Source organism: Zophobas morio, unplaced genomic scaffold, assembly GCF_036711695.1.
Source record: "Zophobas morio isolate AGI-343-1 ecotype UQ-CSIRO unplaced genomic scaffold, CSIRO_AGI_Zmor_V1 ptg000017l, whole genome shotgun sequence".
NCBI classification, from domain to species: domain Eukaryota; kingdom Metazoa; phylum Arthropoda; class Insecta; order Coleoptera; family Tenebrionidae; genus Zophobas; species Zophobas morio.
The window spans coordinates 5319394-5339081 of NW_026972122.1; the positions used below are offsets into that span (position 1 = coordinate 5319394).

Genomic DNA, 19688 nt, shown 5'->3' on the forward strand with positions numbered 1-19688 from the left:
ATGTATCAACTATTTAAGTTATTGGCTATAATTTATACGAAAACGTTGTTTTCACAAGAACGAAATTGCATGTTTTCTCGATATTAATTCTGTTACTTAAATGGTAATTTTCACACAGAACAAAATTGACGTAAAAGAATCTATTTACCTTCTTTGCAAATATTTGTCTGAAGTTTTATTATTACCTACTACTGCAAAACTTTTTGCATTAATATTATCTAATTCATGTAAAATGTGAAATATAACGAAAATTGGTCTATTTCGAATTATGTGGTGAAGCATTCCTTAGTGCGGATATTCCTTTATCAAAACTGAATAACCCCAAGCTACAATAATTGCTTAAAAAGTGTACCATTCGTAAGTCAATTTCCATGAGTACTTTAAGAAAAGCTACGTGGACAAAGTGTTTAAAAAACAAAGCAGGATATTCTTCAAATTATAGGCGACAGTCTAATTTATTTTCATGTAGATGAAATAACAGATTCATGTGGACGTTATGTCGCAAATTTGTTGACTGGAACTTGTGAAAAATTCTATTCATGAAGGTGTAACGAATTTTTTTCTTCCGGAACCAGTTTCAGTTGAAAAAATCATATTAATGGCATCAGATGCTGATACCTATTAGCTCTTATATCTATAATATTCTTTAATTTTTACCTTTCGAGACTAAGCTAATGTATTGTAATAGGGCCCATCAGGTGAATGACTACTCTCATATTTTCTCGACGTTTCATATTCCCTACGTTGTAAGTACATACAAATAGGTGCCCCGTTTCCGAAATCGCCGAAGCTAATAGACCAATTATTTTCAAATTTCTCTACACCGGTGATTAATAAATCCAAAAAAATTAAACTCATGTAGTAACATCTTGAAATTTAATTTAGAAACTGTAAAACTGAATATCCTGAATCTTGGAAATGTTTTGAAATTCGTACTCGCTAACTTTTGGATTTTCAATTTTTCTACTTTTCGATGTTTTAATTGTACAATTTTTAAAATTCTAGGCTTTTCGATTTCTTGAGTTTTCAGTTCTTGTATGTTTGTTTCAATTGTTCAATTTTCGAAATTTTTGAAGTTTTCGACTTTCCAATTTTTTGATTTCTCGATTTATCGAATTCAGATGTTTCGATGTTTTGATTGTTTAATTTTTCGATTTATCAATTTTTTACTTCTATTTTCGGCTTTCGACTCATCGATTTCTCGATCCTCTGATTTTTCTCAGTTTTTTGAATTTTTCGATGTTTCGATTTTTGGATTTCTCGGTTTTTCGATTTGTTACTTTTGGGCTTTCCAATTTTTCGATTTTCCAATTTTTCCGTTTTTCGATTTTTAAAATTTGGATTTTAGAATTTCTATTTTTTGATGTTTGGATTTCTCAATTTCTAAATTTTTCCATATCTTAATTGTTCAATATTTTAAATTTTGGATTTTTCGATTCCTGGATTTTTTTATTTTTCAGGTCTTCAGTATTTTGATTTGTCAATTTTTCAAATTTTGACTTTGCTAAATTTTCAGTTTTCCGATTTCTCAATTAATCTATTTTTGAGTTTCCCATTTCACGACTTCTGGAAGTTTCGATTTTTCAGTTTTTCAATTTTTCGATTTATCGATTTTTCGACTTTGCTTTTTTGGTTTTTCAATGTTTCAATTTTTATAATTTCTCAATGTTTGGACAAATATTTCTCTCAGTTTTGGGAGTTCTCAATATTTCGATTCTTCCCCTGTGGGTATTGTTGGTGATTTAAAAGCGACGGTACGGTTTTCAGTTTTTATTTTGTTCTTTACTGTTCGAGAGTGCGAGGAAGAAGAAGGAAGGGTGTTTAAAATGGTACACAGGTAAGCTCGGATTTGAAGAGGTGGAAGTAGGTAAAGAAGGGTTTAGAAAGTTCCAGAAGCGAAAAGAGAAAGTATGAAGAAGTGTAGGGCAGGTAGACGAAGGATAGGAAATATTTACATTTATACAAATATTACAAATGCCCTCAGGTAGAACACCTGATTTTGTGGGAACGGTTATTCCTACAGTACCCCCCTGCTAGTGTTTTTTTTTTATGAAAAACCGCTTTGCAGGCGCTCAGGGAAGCGCACCCGTCTTCCTGACCTCGTGGTCCTCGTCGTTGTGGAAGCTGGCATCTCGTCGTCGTCGTGGGGTTGATCTGCGAAGGGCGCTGGTTCGTCTGTTGTGGGCGTCGTCCTCGTAGTGTCGCGGCCAAACTCTGACGTGGGCGTGTCGTCACTGAGTATGTACGCGGGTTTGAGCCGATCTATTGAAACGGTGACATCTCGACCTTTGATGTTGACGACGAACGTTTTCGCCGATCGCCTTACGACTCTGTACGGACCGTCGTATGGCTGTTGAAGCGGCTGCTTGGGACCGTCGTGGCGTACAAAAACTTGTTCGGACGTGGCGAGATCTTTAAAAATGAAGGTCTTCTTTGCTCCATGTCGTGTTCCCTCACATGGCTTCAAGTTACGCACGTGTTGACGTAACTCTTTGACGAAGTTTGGGGTGCTGTTGTCTGCGCTGTTTTCGTCGCGTGGGATGCCTAGGAATTCACCGGGCAGGCGGAGAGGTTGGCCATATACGAGCTCCGCGGAGGAACCCTGGAAGTCTTCTTTCCATGCTGCTCGAATGCCGAGCATGACGGTGGATAGGGCTTCAGTCCAGCGATTATTCTGGTGGCACATGATTGCCGCTTTTAACTGTCGGTGTAGGCGTTCAACCATTCCGTTGGCTGAGGGGTGGTACGCTGTAGTTCTCAAATGAGTGGTTCCTAATAAACAATTTAGTTGTTTAAATAGGTACGACTCGAATTGTCTACCTTGGTCGGTGGTTACTCGTAGCGGAGTGCCGAATCGTGCGATCCATGTGTCGTAAAAAGCTCGTGCCACGGTTGCTGCTTCCTGGTCGCTAATGGGTACGGCTTCTGGCCAGCGGGTGTACCGATCTACCATGGTAAGGCAGTAACGATAACCCTCTGAGTGTGGCATAATTACTATGTCCAAGTGCACGTGCTCAAACCTCGCTGATGGTGGCGAGAATGTACCGATGGGCGAAGAGACATGGCGTGAGATTTTCGAACGCTGACACTCTACGCAGTTGCGGGCCCATTCTCGACAATCTGATTTGACCGATGGCCAGACGTAACGTTGCGTCACCAGTTTTACGGTGGCTTTAACGCCTGGATGGGATAGACGATGAATCGACTCGAATGCAGCTCGGCGAAATGACTCGGTGACGTAAGGACGAGCTGTTCGCGTGGAGACGTCGCAGAGTACCGATACGTCGCAGCCTGGGATTCGTACCAGTTTGAGCTGCAGGCCTGTATTACCTGTTCGAAATCTCTCGAGTTCCTCATCCTGCTGTTGTGCTGCTGCCAGAGCCTGGAAATCAATCGAGGTTTCCACGGCCTCGATGCGAGAAAGAGTATCTGCGACAACATTTTCGTTCCCTGCTATGTGGCGAATGTCAGTCGTGAATTGACTGATGAAGTCCAGGTGTCGTATTTGGCGGGGCGAGGACTCGGTATTCTTCTTCTGGAAGGCGTACGTGATTGGCTTGTGGTCTGTATAAATGGTGAAAGACCGCGCCTCTACCATATGCCTAAAATGTTTGACTGCGAGATACATGGCTAGTAGTTCTCGATCATAAGCCCCGTAGTTTGACTCGGTGGGACTCAGTTTTTTGGAAAAGAAGTCCAACGGTTGCCAGTGACCGTTAACCTTCTGCTGGAGGACTGCTCCGATGGCGAAATCTGACGCGTCTGAAAAAATAGCTAATGGTGCCTTTGGCTCGGGATGTGCCAATAATGTGGCTCCGGCGAGGCTCTCCTTGCACGCCTCGAATGCGGCCACCGTTGCTGGTGTCCAGTTGACCGGGGTTTTTCCTTTGACGTTGCCCTGGAGGAGGTCGTTCAAAGGTGCTTGCGTCTCTGCCGCCTTAGGTAGGAATCTTCTGAAAAAATTCAACATACCCAAGAACTGACGCAACTTTTTTATTGTATTTGGCTGCGGGAAGCTGCGGATTGCTTCGACCTTTTCTGGAAGTGGACGTGTACCTGCGCCGGAAACGAGATATCCTAAAAATTTGACCTCTGGCTGGCCGAAGACGCATTTCATGGGATTGATAACGACGCCGTACTCTCTCAAACGCTGAAACACAGTTTCCAAGTGCTGGAGGTGTTCTTCTGGTGATGCGGATGCGACGAGGATGTCGTCGATGTATGCATAGCAAAAATCGAGACCCTGCAACACCTCGTCCATGAATCGCTGGAACGTCTGCGCTGCGTTACGTAAGCCGAACGTCATGAATTGAAATTCAAACAAGCCGAATGGGGTGGTAATGGCAGTCTTCGGAACGTCTTCTTCTGCGACCGGGATCTGGTTGAATGCGCGTACCAGATCGATCGTTGAAAATATGATTTTGCCGTGTAAGGATTGCGCAAAATCTTGGATGTGCCTCACCGGGTACCTGTCGGGGCAGGTTCTCGCGTTGAGGGCACGATAATCTCCGCATGGCCTCCATTCGTCGCCCTTTTTGGGCACCATGTGAAGCGGTGAAGACCATGAACTTTGGGAAGGGCGGGCGATTCCTAGCTGGACCATGGCGTCGAATTCTTTTCTTGCTGCCTGGAGTCGGTCGGGCGCGAGTCTTCGGGGACGTTGCGCAATGGGAGGGCCCGGCGTGGTTACGATGTGGTGGCGGGTGGAATGTTTCACCGCCTTAGGGGTTCCGTCTGGACGTGTGACATCGGGAAACCGTTGGAGGAGTTCGTGGAACGGTGAACTTCCGGCGATGGTTTTTACGGACGGGATCTCACACTCAGTCACCTCTCCGATGGAAGTGAGTTGGGTAATTTGATCGTGTAGTCGCTGGTTTCTTATGTCCACCAGGAGTCCGTAGTGAGCCAGGAAGTCGGCTCCGATAATGGGTTTTACCACGTCCGCGACAACAAATCTCCACGTAAAATCGCGCCGTAAGCCTAAATTCAACGACAACGTGATTGTTCCGTACGTCGCGATGACGGTGCCGTTTGCCGCGGAAAGTTCATATGCGGACTTCGTACGCGGTTTTGGTAGCAGGGCGTGCGGGAACACACACAGATCGGCGCCGGTGTCGATGAGGAATTTTTTGCCTGTTGTCCTCTCGGTGACGAATAAACGGCTCGATGTTGTTGTAGGGGTGGTGGGGCAGGCGTCAATGGCCGTCTTTAACGACTGCCCTCGGCGTTTCCCGCCGGTAGGGAACTGTACCTACACGGCTTGTCGCATCTTCTTGACGTGTCGCCGAAACGCCAGTGGTAATAGCAAATACCGCTGTCGCCTTTCGTTCGATGACGGAATCCCGATCGCGAACGCGAACGCGACGATGTCTCTTGCCGCGAGTCTGAGGGCGAACGGTTCTGGGGCTGCGATACCTGGGGGACTTCTATTTCAGCCAGCCTCTGTAGGAGGACCGCCACGGTGTCTTCCATCCAGGTTAATTTTTCCAACTCGGCTGATGACAGGGGCGCGGGTGAATTCGCGTTTGACGCCATAGTTTTTATTTCACTCGAAATTCCGCACAATACTCGTCGCGATCACTGGTAATACTCACGTTTTTTTCTTCTTTCAATCACGTCGGGGTCACCAGTTGTGGGTATTGTTGGTGATTTAAAAGCGACGGTACGGTTTTCAGTTTTTATTTTGTTCTTTACTGTTCGAGAGTGCGAGGAAGAAGAAGGAAGGGTGTTTAAAATGGTACACAGGTAAGCTCGGATTTGAAGAGGTGGAAGTAGGTAAAGAAGGGTTTAGAAAGTTCCAGAAGCGAAAAGAGAAAGTATGAAGAAGTGTAGGGCAGGTAGACGAAGGATAGGAAATATTTACATTTATACAAATATTACAAATGCCCTCAGGTAGAACACCTGATTTTGTGGGAACGGTTGTTCCTACACCCCTTTTCGATTTTTCGACTTCTGGATTTTTTGATTTTTTATTTTTTGGATTTCAGTTTTTCGTTTTTTAACCTTTAGAAATATCGGAGTTTGAAAGGTTTTGAAACTTTAATCTTTTTGTGTTTTCAGTTTTGTTGTTTTTGTTCTCTGATTGTCAAATTCAGTAGTTTAAGAAATCAAAATTTGCAAAATTTTGAAATTTTAAATTTATGTTTTTTCGGTCGCTTTCGACTTGTTCAATAGTGTTACTTCACTGTTAAGAATATTACCGAAATTGATAAATGTTTTTGTTCTCCGATTGTTCATCAACATTTTTTAATCTTTGTAATTTTCAGCAGTTTCACAATAGGAGTTTGAAAGTGATTAAAATTTGGAACTTCCAGTGTTTTTTCAGGTTTTTTCGGTTTTTGTTGCTGAAAATGTCGGCGAAATTGTTAATGTTTTTGTTCTCCAATTGTTCGTTTACATTTGTCGATCTTTGTAAATTTCAGTAGTATAACAGGCGGAGTTTGAAATTGGCTTAAATTTTAATCGTCTTTTGTTTTTTTCAGTTTTTGTTCTCTGATTATTGTTTCTTGTTTGTTCACGAACAGCTTTAGATCTTTCTCAAATTCAGTAGTTAAAAGTAGTTCAGTAAAAATCAAACTATTTCCGATCTTTTTCATATTCAGTTTATCCTGTTAAGTTTTACTTAAATGGATAAAAGTTTTTGTCCTCCGATTATTCATCAACATTTTTCGATCTTTCTAGAATTTATTAGTTTACCCGAATTCGAAAGTGGTTGAAATTTTATACTTCTATTTTTAAATTATTATGAGATTGAAATTTTTGAAAAAAAAATTAAATATCTTTTAAATTATATTTTGCGTTTTTTCTTGCAATTAAGGTCCGCCCCTTGGTCTGACCACGAATGAAAAAATCATCATGATTGAGATCGAGAAAATGGGCGGGGCTTATCTTTTGGCTTTCTTTTTAACTTGAACAACACGATTACTTAAGGATATGTTTCACTTGCTAATTTGCAATTAAGCTCCGCCCCCTTGGCTCACGACAATAAAGAAAAATCATCACAATTTCTTGTTAATAAACATGTGATAAAATGATATTAACATGGATGTACCTATGTAGTAAGCTGTAGTTTTTTCATGTTCTAAGCCTCTAAAAACAGGTCAAACAATAAAAAAACCGTGACAAAAAATACATATGGCAAAAAAATCACTATTGTCTTCTGATTCATCTTTTTTTGAGTATGAAACATAGGTAAAATCGCTTGAAAATCCTCACACTGACAAAATAACGTATTTTAAAAGCCATCATTGTCATATTAAATAAGTTTTTGTTAGTAGTACACTTTATTTAAATAATAAACTCTTTATTAAAATCAAAATAGGTATACCATAAATTAATTCAATTTTAATAGGAGTGTTAGTGGAAAATTAGTGATACAGTCCTTAGATGAGTTTTTTTAAGAAGGAATAATTATTATTGAAAAAACTGACAATGATGAAAAATTTATTATTTGATACAAAAACTGCAATTATTATTATAATAATTTTACTCTACTTTCTGCTTATTTTCTTTGAGTTTTCTATGTAGACCCCAGACACTGGACTAGCTACCATTCATAAATATTAACTCTACCAATCTTGTACATTTATCACCGTGTAAACCATGTAGTTCGAGAAATAACAACAAACAAGGTATTAACTTCTTACAATAAATATCAAACAACTAGGTACTGATCTTGCTAATGAAAGCTTTAGAATCTACCGACGCAGACAAAGTGTTAATTATGGGTGTATTAAATTTTATAGTACTTACTTCGAAAAAATTTACAGTCTTTCTTTACTAAAATGTGTGTCAACGATCGTTCAGAATTTGCAAAAATTACTTAAAATTCATAATAATGCACAAAGAAGCTCATATAACAATGCGGTATTTGTGTAGGTATACATTTTCCTATAATCTCATATAAAATGATAAATTTTAACACTATATATCACAGTTAATAAGATTAAAAGACACGAAAATGTTTGAACATTATTAACGCACCATATCTCATAATGTCTCCGTCTTTATCCTTCTCCTTCGTTTTCGTTTTTTAACAAGCCTCGTTGTCATCCGGCGTTTATTTAAAGCTCGTCTTAACGATTAAATAAAAAGGTGATTTATAGCTCTCTTTCCACGAAAAGCCTCACCAGACTATGAACTTGATTCGCATGTCTCAGGTCCGGCCGTCACGATACGTCATCCCAAGCATCTTTTGCGGCACACGCTCCCTTGCCGCAGGTAAACCTGCCCATCGCCAAAAAATCATCCACTCTTCAAAACCATTTTATAAATGTGTAAGGATTCTTCAACGGCCAGAAGAATTTATCTGTGTTCGTGATGGTTTGGGTGGGTTGAAACCACGATCCATTGTTTCGGGATTATTACGAGGAACGAAATAAATTTTCGTGTCAATGTGAAGGTAAAAAACGGCCGATTCTCGGCTGAAGAAGTAGCGCACGTGCTTTGAGTGATTTTTAACTGGATGGGTGGAATTTCATTTTCGGCATGTTTAAGGCGCTTTTTATGCGAGAGGCTTTTACGGTTAATGAGCGTCTGTGTCTGGGGAGATGAGTTTCAAATTTAAAAATTGGTCTAGCGTTACCTATTTACTGTGGAATACCAGAATTTTGGGAAAATTAGAATATATACCTACAATACAGATCGCTAAAAAGTGAATTTGAGCTATCCCTAGGCATACTCAAGTTCTAATTTCTGCAATTTTTTCAAATTTTATATTTCATTTGTTTTTGAGATCAAATGTTCCGTTTTTAAATTAGTGCATTATTTTCTGAATTCAGGAATGTAAAGCATGCATTAGTTTATTTTTTCCCGACATGGTAAAATAAAATCCATGTAACCTTTCCCGAGATATTTAACTGCTTCCATATTTTCTTGCTAGATATTTCATTTTAGCCATTCCTAGATAGATAAAATTGATTTTGGCATTTTTGACATTTTCGACCAATTTTCGAAATACTTTTTTTGTAGATTTCGACATCCAGAAGTCATTTTCAGCTTTTTTCTTTTCTTCGGAAATTCCTACCGCGTTTCCAAAATCGCCAACTGAAATACAGCAATTTTTACAGTTCCGTCAAAACAGCTCGGTATAAAAATTCTGCAGATAAAAAAGGAAATAATTATTAATTTCTGTTTCATAAAATACGATTATTTTAAGAATGTACTTTGTGGTTTTAAATGTTTAAAATTTGTTTATTTGAGACATTAGAAAAGTCAGAACAGAACAGGTCACGTTAGGTCAACTCAACAGAAGAACATAATTAGCCCTGCCCACCCACCCTGTCTCTATTTTAGTGATTGATTTTATCTGGTCTGAATGAAATGAATGATCTTATAATAATACTGAACAAACATAAAATTACTCGTTAGAATAAGAAAAGGGATGGGCTAGTATTTGCTAAGATAAGACTAATTTTGGCAAATCAAATACCTTCCAAGACACTAGAGGGTGGGTGGGCGGGGCTAGTATTTGATAAGATCCCACAATAATTTTGGCACTTTTAGTTGAACTTATTTTCTTGTAGATTTCGATATCCAGTTTTTGAGTTGATTTTAAGACCCCGTTTTTTTTTGAAAAATTTAAAACAATCTTGAGTTATTCCTGTTTGGAGAGAATTTGAAAGTGGTTCGGAGCCTCTAGTGTCATATATTATAATAATTTTATTAAATTTCTTAAAAGATAAGTAATTTGTCAAAATCACTCTTATTTCAGCAGGTGCTAGCCCCACCCACCCACCATCTCTTTTCTTAGAGGGTATGTCAATGTCAAAATCAAAACTTTAAAACTTTTAGAATTTTTTTAAAGGTTTGAAACTTTTTAAATATTTCAAACATTTGAAAACTTTGGAATTTTTAGAATATCTACAATCTTAAGATTGTGTAAACTTTTGAAATTTTGAGATTCAATATTTTTTATTTTCTTTTAATTTTTAGGAATTTTCGTAATTTGGAAAATTTTCAAAATCTCCAGAATGTTCAGATTTTCCAAATTAGCCCACTTTTTCAGATTTCCGAAGCGCACGAAATGACCAGAATTTCCATATTTTCCAAAATTTCTAAAATTATCAGGCTCCAGTTATACCAGAGATTTGAAATTCAACCTTTCCAATATTTTGAAGATTTCTAGGTCTACCACATTTTTCGCAGACTTTCTAAATTTTTTCTGATTTTCTAAAACTTACAGATCTCAAGAGTCTAAATCTTTGGAATTTTTGGAATCTCTGGAATCTTTACAGTCTCCAAGATTTACAAAATATTAATTAGGGTGTTCAAGGCCTTCCGTGCTTTTAGGATTTATGAAAATTAAAGAAAGCATTTTTCCGATCTTTACGATTTTAGGTCTTTAGGATTTTTGTTTTCTCTAAAGTCTTTGGAATTTTTAAAATCATTCGTATTTTAAGAGTTCACGCGATTTTTTCAAGTTTTAGAATCTTTGGCCTTTTGGAATTTCTCTAGAATCTTTAGAATCTTTCAAGTATTCGAAACAGAATTTTAGCTTTTGACCCCTTAGAGTCCTCAGAGTCTTTAGACCCTTCAGAGCCGTTCCAATCTATGGAAATTTTGAACACTTTGGTAATTAATAGGAGTTTTATAAAGCCTAAATTTCTGCAATTTCTAGGATCATTAGTACTCCCAGGTTCTTTAAAATTTTTAAGATTTTGTTGGATCTTTTTTATATTTGGAACGTTAGAACTTTGGTTTATTTAGAACCTTAGTTGTCTTTACAATTAGCAGTTTCTTGTGTGCGTAACTCGTGACTTTCTGAATCTTGCAAACCACTTTGGTAACTTTAGAATCTCTAGAATCTCGAATCACTAGAATTTCTATAATCTTTAGAGCTTTCAGATTTTCATTATATTTAGATCTTTAGAATTATTATCATGTTTTCAATTTTTAAATATTTGGAATCTGTGGAATCTTCAATCACAAGTATAAACTCATCATATTTCTACATTTTGGATAGGATTTATTAAGCAAAATTTTTAGATAACGTCATCAATTTTTTGGAAGGGACCAAACGAATAAATTTTGCTTAACGATTTACCATGATTACAATAGCTTAAAATAAAACATTTAGTTACTTTTTTAACATTAAAATTATAATAAAAAAGTAGTCTCAAGATACAAAAAGTTCCGACACAAATATTTTAAGGCTACTACTTAGGCTATTTAACATTTTTACCATCTGGATAGATTTGATTTAGATGGCGGTGACTTATATGAGTCTTTAAATAACAACTACGTTTCGTTTTATATGGACAATATTCGCACTGATACGGTTTGATGTCAAAATGAGCGATTACATGCTGTACTAAATAGCTTTTTACTTTAGTCTTATACGAACACTTCGCACATTCATACCATTTTGCTTCTTCTGAATGATTAACTTTTCTGTGTTTCTTTAACTCTGAATTAAATTTACTTCTGTACGGGCATTTGTCACACTTGATTTTTTGAAACTCCAATAAATGGCTGTTGCCTCTTTATCTAATTGACTATAACTACGTTCAGCTTTTGTCAACGACCTGGATGCAAAAGCAACTGGTCTTTCAGATCCATCTGGAAAACGATGTGACAAAACACCTGAAAGTCCATACAGGCTGGCGTCTGTGGCAAGTGTTATGGCTAAATCAGGTGTAAAAGACATGAGAACTCGTTCACTGGCTATTTCAGCTTTGGCTTTATTGAACGCTGATTCACATTCGATAGACCATTTAAAATTTCTGTCTTTTCTTAACAGGCGGTTTAATGGATATAACATGCTGGAAACACTGGGAATAAATTTTGTATAATACATCACCATTCCAAGAAAACATTGAAGTTCTTCTAAAGAGTTCGGCCTTGGTGCTTCTATGATCGCTTTGATTTTATCTTCAGATTTTTCGAGTCCTTTTTCTGAAATGACATGACCCAAATATTGAATTCTCTTCTTGAAAAATTGACATTTTTCTCGATTCAGATGCAGATAATATTTACGTAATCGTTCAAGAACTTTAGTTAAACGAAATTTACATTATTCAATAGAAGAACCTTAAACCGTTATATCAAAATACGCTGTGGTACCTTCTAAATCGTGAACAATTTGATCGATGACTTTATGAAATTCATATGGATCTGTTTTGATACTAAAGAAGAGTCGTTTAGCCAAATAGGTACCTCGATGAGTTGAAATTGTTTGTACTCGTGCACTTGCATCATCAACCGAAACATGTAAATATGCTTTGAAGACGTCGAATGTACAGAAATATTTACCATTTTTCATTTTATTGGAAATATCTTCTATTCTGGGAACAGGATAACGATTATCTTGAAGTTGATTGTTGATAGTTACTTTGTAATCAGCACACAGTCTAATGTCACTATTCTTCTTCGACACAATGACCAAAGGTGTTCCCCACTCGGAGTGATCAGTTTTCTTAATAATACCTGGATTTTCTAAGTCATCTAATTCCTGTTCAACTTTCTCTTTGAGTGCGTAAGGAACTCGGCGAAGCTTTATAAAAATTGGTTGTGCATTAGCTCGAAGAGATAAAGAGCATTGATAGTTTGGAATTTCACCAACTTTTGGTTGAAAAACGTCGCTGAATTGATTGAAAATTCCTGACACTGATGGTTGACGAGTAGAAATAGAATAAAAGTCATGAAGACTTATCTGTAGGTTTCGAATCCATCTTCTTCCCATAATGGCTGTACCATAATCAGAAACGACAAATAATATCCCATGAACTTCTTCTTTTTATATATAACAGTTATTCGTATGTAACCCAGAGGTTTAAATATTTGTTTCTTATAGGACCGAAATTGAATGTTTGTACTTCGAAGAGTCACTTTAAGATTCAATGCATCGTATATGTTCTTTGAAATGATGCTGACTGGACTGCCGGTATCACACTCAAATTTAACTGGTTTGCCAAGACTTTGTACTGTAATGAACATTCTTGGTTCATAAGTTGACGAAGAGGTATTGAAGATGTCGATAATATTATTTATTTGAAATTCTTCATCAACAGAGGAATTTGAACCGATGTCGACGTTTTTGACAGTTTTTTTGAAGTAATGTAGAAATACATACTTTATTTGTGTGCCCTTTTTTTCGACAAAGATTCCAGTGAAGTTTTTCTTTGATGTGACAGTTATCAGTTTGATGATTCTTTTTTCCACAATGTAAGCATAATCCGGATAGACCCAATTCTTGTAAATTTATGCTTCGACCTATTATTTTTGAGCATTTTTGACGTGAAGATCTATTTTGATTATATTTTGATGCTGATTGTCCTTTAGTAAAACCAATTTTATGAACATTATTTGACGCATGTGATGAGTTGTTATAAACTTCTCGATTTTGAATTCTTGAAGCTTCGATTGTCAATGCTGTTTCTAATGCTTTATCAAAGGAAACGTTTACTAATTGGAGAATTCTTTCTCTAATGCTGGAATCTTGAAGTCCTCGGATAAACTGAGCTCGTAGTAACATGTCGATCACACATTTTGAACAAGTAAAACAAGGAGGTTCTTTTTCTTTACATTCCGTTTTGAATTCACAATTTTTAATTAATTATTTCAATCCTGTGACGAATGTAGAAATTGATTCACTTGGTTGTTGAACTCTTGAAAAGAATTTATTTTGTTTAGCTAAAACATTTTTCTTCGGTGCAAGATGATTGCTTAGAAGATCCATTAATTCTTGGTAGATTTTTGTAGCTGGTAGTTCTGGAGAGGTCACTTGCAAGTAATTTGTAATTCTGCTGCCCAAATAATTTATTATATAAATTGACACTCATGTCAATGGTTTACTCAAAAATTTGTTTTTTCGAACATTTTTGTTCAAATCTGATGCGATGATAAAGCACCCACGCGTGAAACAAAGCGTTTTGTCGATGAATCGGTTTATCCAACGTGAAGAAAAAAAATTCGTGGTTCACTTTTGTCTAAATATTATTTTTGTGTGTCTTAGTCATCTCCTTCACAGGTAGGTGGATCCAAATCCATCTTTTTTTTAATTAGTTAGAAAAGAAGGTATTTTAGCCATTAAGGCACAGTTGACAGGAACCCGCCTCTCGTTTTGGGCCGTGTTGTTTGACAATGAGTCATTTGTCTACTAAACGTGTGATTTACTTTAAATACAGTGATTATGTTAATGGCTGTTGACAAATACTCGACGCAACAGGACTTCGTCTCGGACCAGAAAGAGAAAGAAACCATGAATAAATCATCCTTATAGCGAACCTTGAGTCATTTACATAGGAAATGTACATAATTACATGAAGTACATGTGTCGTTTGGGTGCCAGCACGTGGATGGAAAAATGCACTCGAATGCTGACGGCAAGAAATTAAATTTTTTTTCGGAAAGAGTTTTTCTCGCAAAAAGTAGAAATATTTTAACGCGGTAATTTAAAATTGCGGTAGTTTGTGTTAATTAAAAGCTGCGCTGACTGCGACAATTAGAATATTTACATATGATTAGTCAGAGCTCGCATGTTTACAAGGTACTGATTTTCCCAGGTTTTAATATTATTTGTATGTAGATATAAATAAATCAGTTTATTTTGTGCTACGGGGTCAAATCATTCTTCATTTACAAAAATAATTTCCATTAAAAAAAAGAACATAAGTTTTTAGTTATTGATAACAATAAATAGCTAAACCGTTTTTTTCCTCTGGTCGTTTCTTTCTTCATTTCCACACCTAAATCTAACGACTTGTGTGCAACTCACATTAGCCAGTTTTATAAGGATGCTTTGTATTAAGTCATAAAATTTTAACTAGGTACCCACATGTTGACTGAGCATAAACCATTCCATACCTGATATTAGCAGGTAAAGATGGGAACAATAATTTGACAAAATATTTCTCATTCATTCATTCATTCAGTTGTTTGATAGCATAAATATTTGCTTCAAGTTCCTGGGTACTTTTACAATCAATTATTTCAGTGGTCCAAATTAAAAAATTATCAAGACAATTTATAGCGATATATGCTCTAAATACTTAAAATTTAGGTAAATTTTTAGATCTGATATTCAGTGTTGGGGACAGAATATACTTTTAAAAGTATCTAGATACAGATTGTTTTTGATTTTTTCGAAATGTATGTAGATACAGATACAAGAAAACAGATACTTTTTGAAGCTTTGGCGAATAAAATAACTGAAAACATGTTTATGTATTTTTTTATGTATTGTTTAATGCATTTTTTAAATGAACAACATTTCGAACGTATTGTCACCTAAATTATTTTTTCTTGGTGTCAGAATTTGGTTTCCGCTACTAAACACCCGTTCCACAGGTCCAGAAGAAGGAATTGTGGTATTAAGTTTAAAAAATAAACATTTTACTCTAGCATGTTTATTCAAGACTGAAAAATATTTTCTTTTTTCCTGCAAATAGGCCATCGCTTCGCTGTTTGATGTGTCACAAATTGTGCAGTATTTATTACGTACGCTTAAAAAGAAGATTTTTTTTGTTTTTATTCTCATACTACACTGTCCAAATTGTATTTGAGTATATCTAATAATTATCTCCAGCATTAAAATTAATATTTCAAAAGAATACCGGAAATGATTATTCTGTGCTGCAGGTCTGTTGTCGGCAACCTGTCATAAATTATTATTCTTCAATATCGGGTTACGATGTTTTTATGACCATGTCCGGTAATCGTCTATCCCGGTGCGACAGGTATATACATTTTATGAAGAATTGCTGGTTCCGTTTAAGGCAAAATAAGTACAATTTCTTAGAAAGGTATTTAAACCCCTTATAGGATCAAAGGCTGCCTGGCAGGCCGGAATCACCAAAGTGCAACTTTAAATTTTCAGATTTTTGTTGAAACTCATTTTATTTTAATCTCGTTTCACCATTTCTGAGAATATATCACGATAAATTATTCTACCGAGGGTTGTAAAAATATTCATTGTGTTACCCGAGATTTACACTTAAACATAATCGGCACATTCTAGGGCAAAACGGACCTGCCAAGCCCGCCTCGTGTTAGGTCCAACAATGAAAAAGTGAAGAAATGACACATGTAGCAACAGGAAAAGATGCTACATTTGTCTGAAAAATAAAGGTATAAAACAGTAACAAATATGCGATTTATGCGAGAGAAATGTATGCATTGAACATTCGATTAGTCGATGACAAAACTAATTTGTGCTAATTGAAAAAATTAATCATTATGTAACACGCAATTATTATTTTCTAAAAATAATAACATACCTTAAACAAATATTTTTACTATTAAAATTACTCCTATTTAATAACACAAATACAACCAGCAGGTCTACCGGACCCGGGTTGCTCAGATACACAGATAAAATGCATTGTCCCGATAAGCGTAAAACGCAGTGAACAGTGAATTGTGGTTTATGGTTTTTAAAATATCGTCTTACCATGGCTTAGATTTATTAGGTACCCCCCAGGATTATATCTAAAAAGTTGTATAAGTACTGAAGGCTACAATGTACAATGAAATGATGATATTTAAAATATGAAAATTTCCGTGACAAAACACTATTAGTGGACCTCTTACCTTTATTTTTGATTGTGACCAAAATCACCAACATGAAGTTTCAAAAATTATTACTACTAGTATAACTCAACTAATAACTACTGAAAAAAAAAGTGAAATAAAAAAATGTATCTGTATCTGCTCCATTAATTTTGTATCTAGATACAGATATTTTGTGCTTAAATTCGATTTTATCTAGATATAGATACTAGATACCCAAAAATGTATCTAGATACTGTCCAAGACTGCTGACATTATTAGGAATATGACTGGTACAAAATTAGGAGAAAAAGGGGTGAAGGTGCTGTTTTGGAATGTCCAAGGGTTGCGAAAAAAAGAAAAGGAGTTCTGGGACTACGTGGGAAAATTTGATGTGGTGGGGTAGTAGAGACATGGGTACAAAGAGAAAACTGGGAGAAATTTAAAGAGACACTACCACAAGAATATGTGTGGGAGTGTCAAGGGGCGACAAAGGAAAAGAAAAAGAGGAGAGCAAGCGGGGGAATAGCAATGAGAATTCGAAAAGAAATGCAACAAATTGGAAAAGGGAAGTAATAAGTAATAAAAACGGACTAATGAAGAAAGTAATGTAGCTGGATAACAATCAATGGGAAATAGTAATCGTTTATAGCAAGAAAATGGAGGAAACCAAGATAAACATAGAAAAAGAAACAAAAGAAAATGTAGATGAAAAAATAGTTATAGGAAGGGACTTTAACGCAAGACCGGGCGATAAGGGGACAAGAATAATAAATAAAGAAAAGGGAGAGAAAACAGGATCAAAAGACAAAGCAAATAACAAAGAAGGGAAAATATTGTGGACGATAATACATAGAAGAAATGGGATGGGTAAATTTTGAATGGAAACAAGGAAGGAGATGAAGAAGGAGAATGGGCTTAGTAGGGGCTAGGGGAGAATCAATTATAGACTATGGGAATATCAACGAAGAGGCATGGGAAGGAATAGAAAGTTTCAAACTGGGAGAAAGGGTAGAATCCGACAACATGCCACTTGAAATAAAAATCAAAGGAAAAGAGGAAGAGTGCGAAAAACAAGAGAGAAGAAACGAAAGAAAAAAATAGAAAAAAGAATATGGGATGAAGAGGGAATTCAAAGATACAGAAGTAGATTAGAAAAAAAGAAATTTGAAGTAAAAGAAGATATAGAAGCTATGCTAGCAGAACTGATCAACTTAATTATAGAAGCTACTGAAAAAAGAATGTATATATGTATATATGGCAAGGGAGGAATAATGAATCGAACGGAGAATGTAGTGAGTTGAAGAGAAAAGCAAGGGAAAAATTAAGAAAATGAAGAATAACAGGGGAAAGAAAGAAGAGTACTTGAAAGCAAGAGAGAATTATAGGACAAAATGTGAAGAAAGAAAAAGTCAAAAACGAGGAGAAAAAGACAAGACAATATAGTCCCTGAAAACAGAAGAAGAAGTATGGAGATATATAAACAAGGAACGGAGAAGGAGGACTGAAGTCAGTAGGAAAATCAAAATACATGAATGGAAAAGACACTTTATGGAAGTATTGGGAAGTTGTGAGGAAAAATGCTGTAAATAAATAAAGGAATCACAACGACCGAAGAAATGTGGAGAGGTTCGGAAATAACGGAAGATGAAATATGAAGACAGATTGAAAGACTGAAAATAGGAAAGGCACCAGAAAGGGATGGAATCCAGAACGTAGCGTGGATGTTCGGGGCAGAAGGAGTGAAAGAAAGGATATATGAAGTGTAGATGGAGTTTGGAAGGGAAAAGGGTTTCCTCGGCAGTGGAGAGAAGGTATAATAATCCCATTATTTAAAAATGGGCAAAAAAGTGATGTGGAGAACCACCGAGGCATCACCTTGCTCAATATGGCGTACAAGACATACGCAATGATACTAGATGAGAGGTTACGAAAGGAGATGGAAGCAAGGGGTATGTTTCCAGACGGTCAGGCAGGGTCTAGGAAAGGAAGAAGTACTATGGACAATGTGTACATCCTGCGGCATTTAGTGGGAAGAGAAATAAGGAAAGAGGGTGGACGAATGTACCTACGCATTGTTCATAGATTTCAAAGCAGCGTTTGATAGCGTGAATAGAGAGAAAATGTGGGAGTATTTGAGCAGAAAGGGAGTATATGCGTACCTGGTAACGAAAATGGAAGAAATATATGAAGAAACAGTAAGTAAAGTGAGAGTGAATGGAATAGAGAGCGAGAGTTTTTATACAAATAGAGGAGTGAGACAGGGATGCCCACTCAGCTCCGCATTGTTTGCAGCTTATCTAGGAGATATAGATGAACTGTTCAGAGAAGCACAGACAGGAGGGGTGGTAGTGGGCAAAGAGAAAGTGTGGTCGTTGGCGTATGCAGATGATTTGGTGATTGTGGCAAAGAAAAGAGAAGAAATGAAAACAATGATTAAAAGTTTCGAGAAGCACGTACAAGAAATGAATTGGAAGTGAATGTGCAAAAAAACAAAAATGGTGGTGTTTGGGAAGAAAGTAAGAAAGGAGAAGGGAAGAGTGGACTTGGAGAGTGAAGAAGATTAAACAGGTGAAAGAATTCCAGTACTTAGGATATACATAGGTACATTTCAAAGGACTATTCTGGAAGAACCATTGGAGTTATCGAAGAAATGAAAGCGGCAATGACTTCTGCGGCCCGAAATCTACAAGAAAAGTATTTAGTGAAATTTCGAAAATTTTATTGAAAATTGGTCGAAAATTTTGCATATGTTTATACATCTCAAAGGGCGATTTTCGAAGAACCATTGGAGTTATCGAAGAAATGAAAGCGGCAATGACTTCTGCGGCTCGAAATCTACAAGAAAATGTATTGTGAAATTTCGAAAATTTTGTTGAAAATTGGTCGAAAATTTTGCATATTTTTATAGATTTCAAAGGACGATTCTGGAAAAACCATTGGAGTTATCGAAGAAATGAAAGCGGCAATGACTTTTGCGGCCCGAAATCTACAAGAAAATGTATTTAGTGAAATATCGAAAATTTTGTTGAAAATTGGTCGAAAATTTTGCATATTTTTATACATTTCAAAGGACGATCTTTAAGAACCATTGGAGTTATCGAAGAAATGAAAGCGGCAATGACTTCTGCGGCCCGAAAACTACAAGAAAACGTATTTAGTGAAATTTCGAAAATTTTGTTGAAAATTGGTCGAAAATT

At 36.4% G+C, this 19688-nt stretch overlaps 1 protein-coding gene across 1 annotated transcript; it reads left to right on the top strand.

Moving 5' to 3' along the window:
- The first annotated feature begins 17400 nt into the window (after window positions 1-17400).
- LOC135129861 (uncharacterized) lies at window positions 17401-18968 on the top strand. Its single transcript, XM_064057130.1, has 5 exons — window positions 17401-17552; window positions 17627-17783; window positions 18293-18552; window positions 18596-18723; window positions 18784-18968. The coding sequence occupies exons 1-5, from the start codon at window positions 17401-17403 to the stop codon at window positions 18966-18968; spliced, it is 882 nt and encodes a 293-aa protein (XP_063913200.1).
- Window positions 18969-19688: the final 720 nt, after the last annotated feature.

Coding starts and splice junctions, on each gene's coding strand:
- LOC135129861 (XM_064057130.1), top strand. CDS start 17,401: ATGGGCTTAGTAGGGGCTAGGGGAGAATCAATTATAGACTATGGGAAT. Junction 18,553..18,595: donor AGGAAAGAGGGTGGACGAAT/GTACCTACGCAT, acceptor AGCGTTTGATAG/CGTGAATAGAGAGAAAATGT. Junction 18,724..18,783: donor GAATGGAATAGAGAGCGAGA/GTTTTTATACAA, acceptor CATTGTTTGCAG/CTTATCTAGGAGATATAGAT.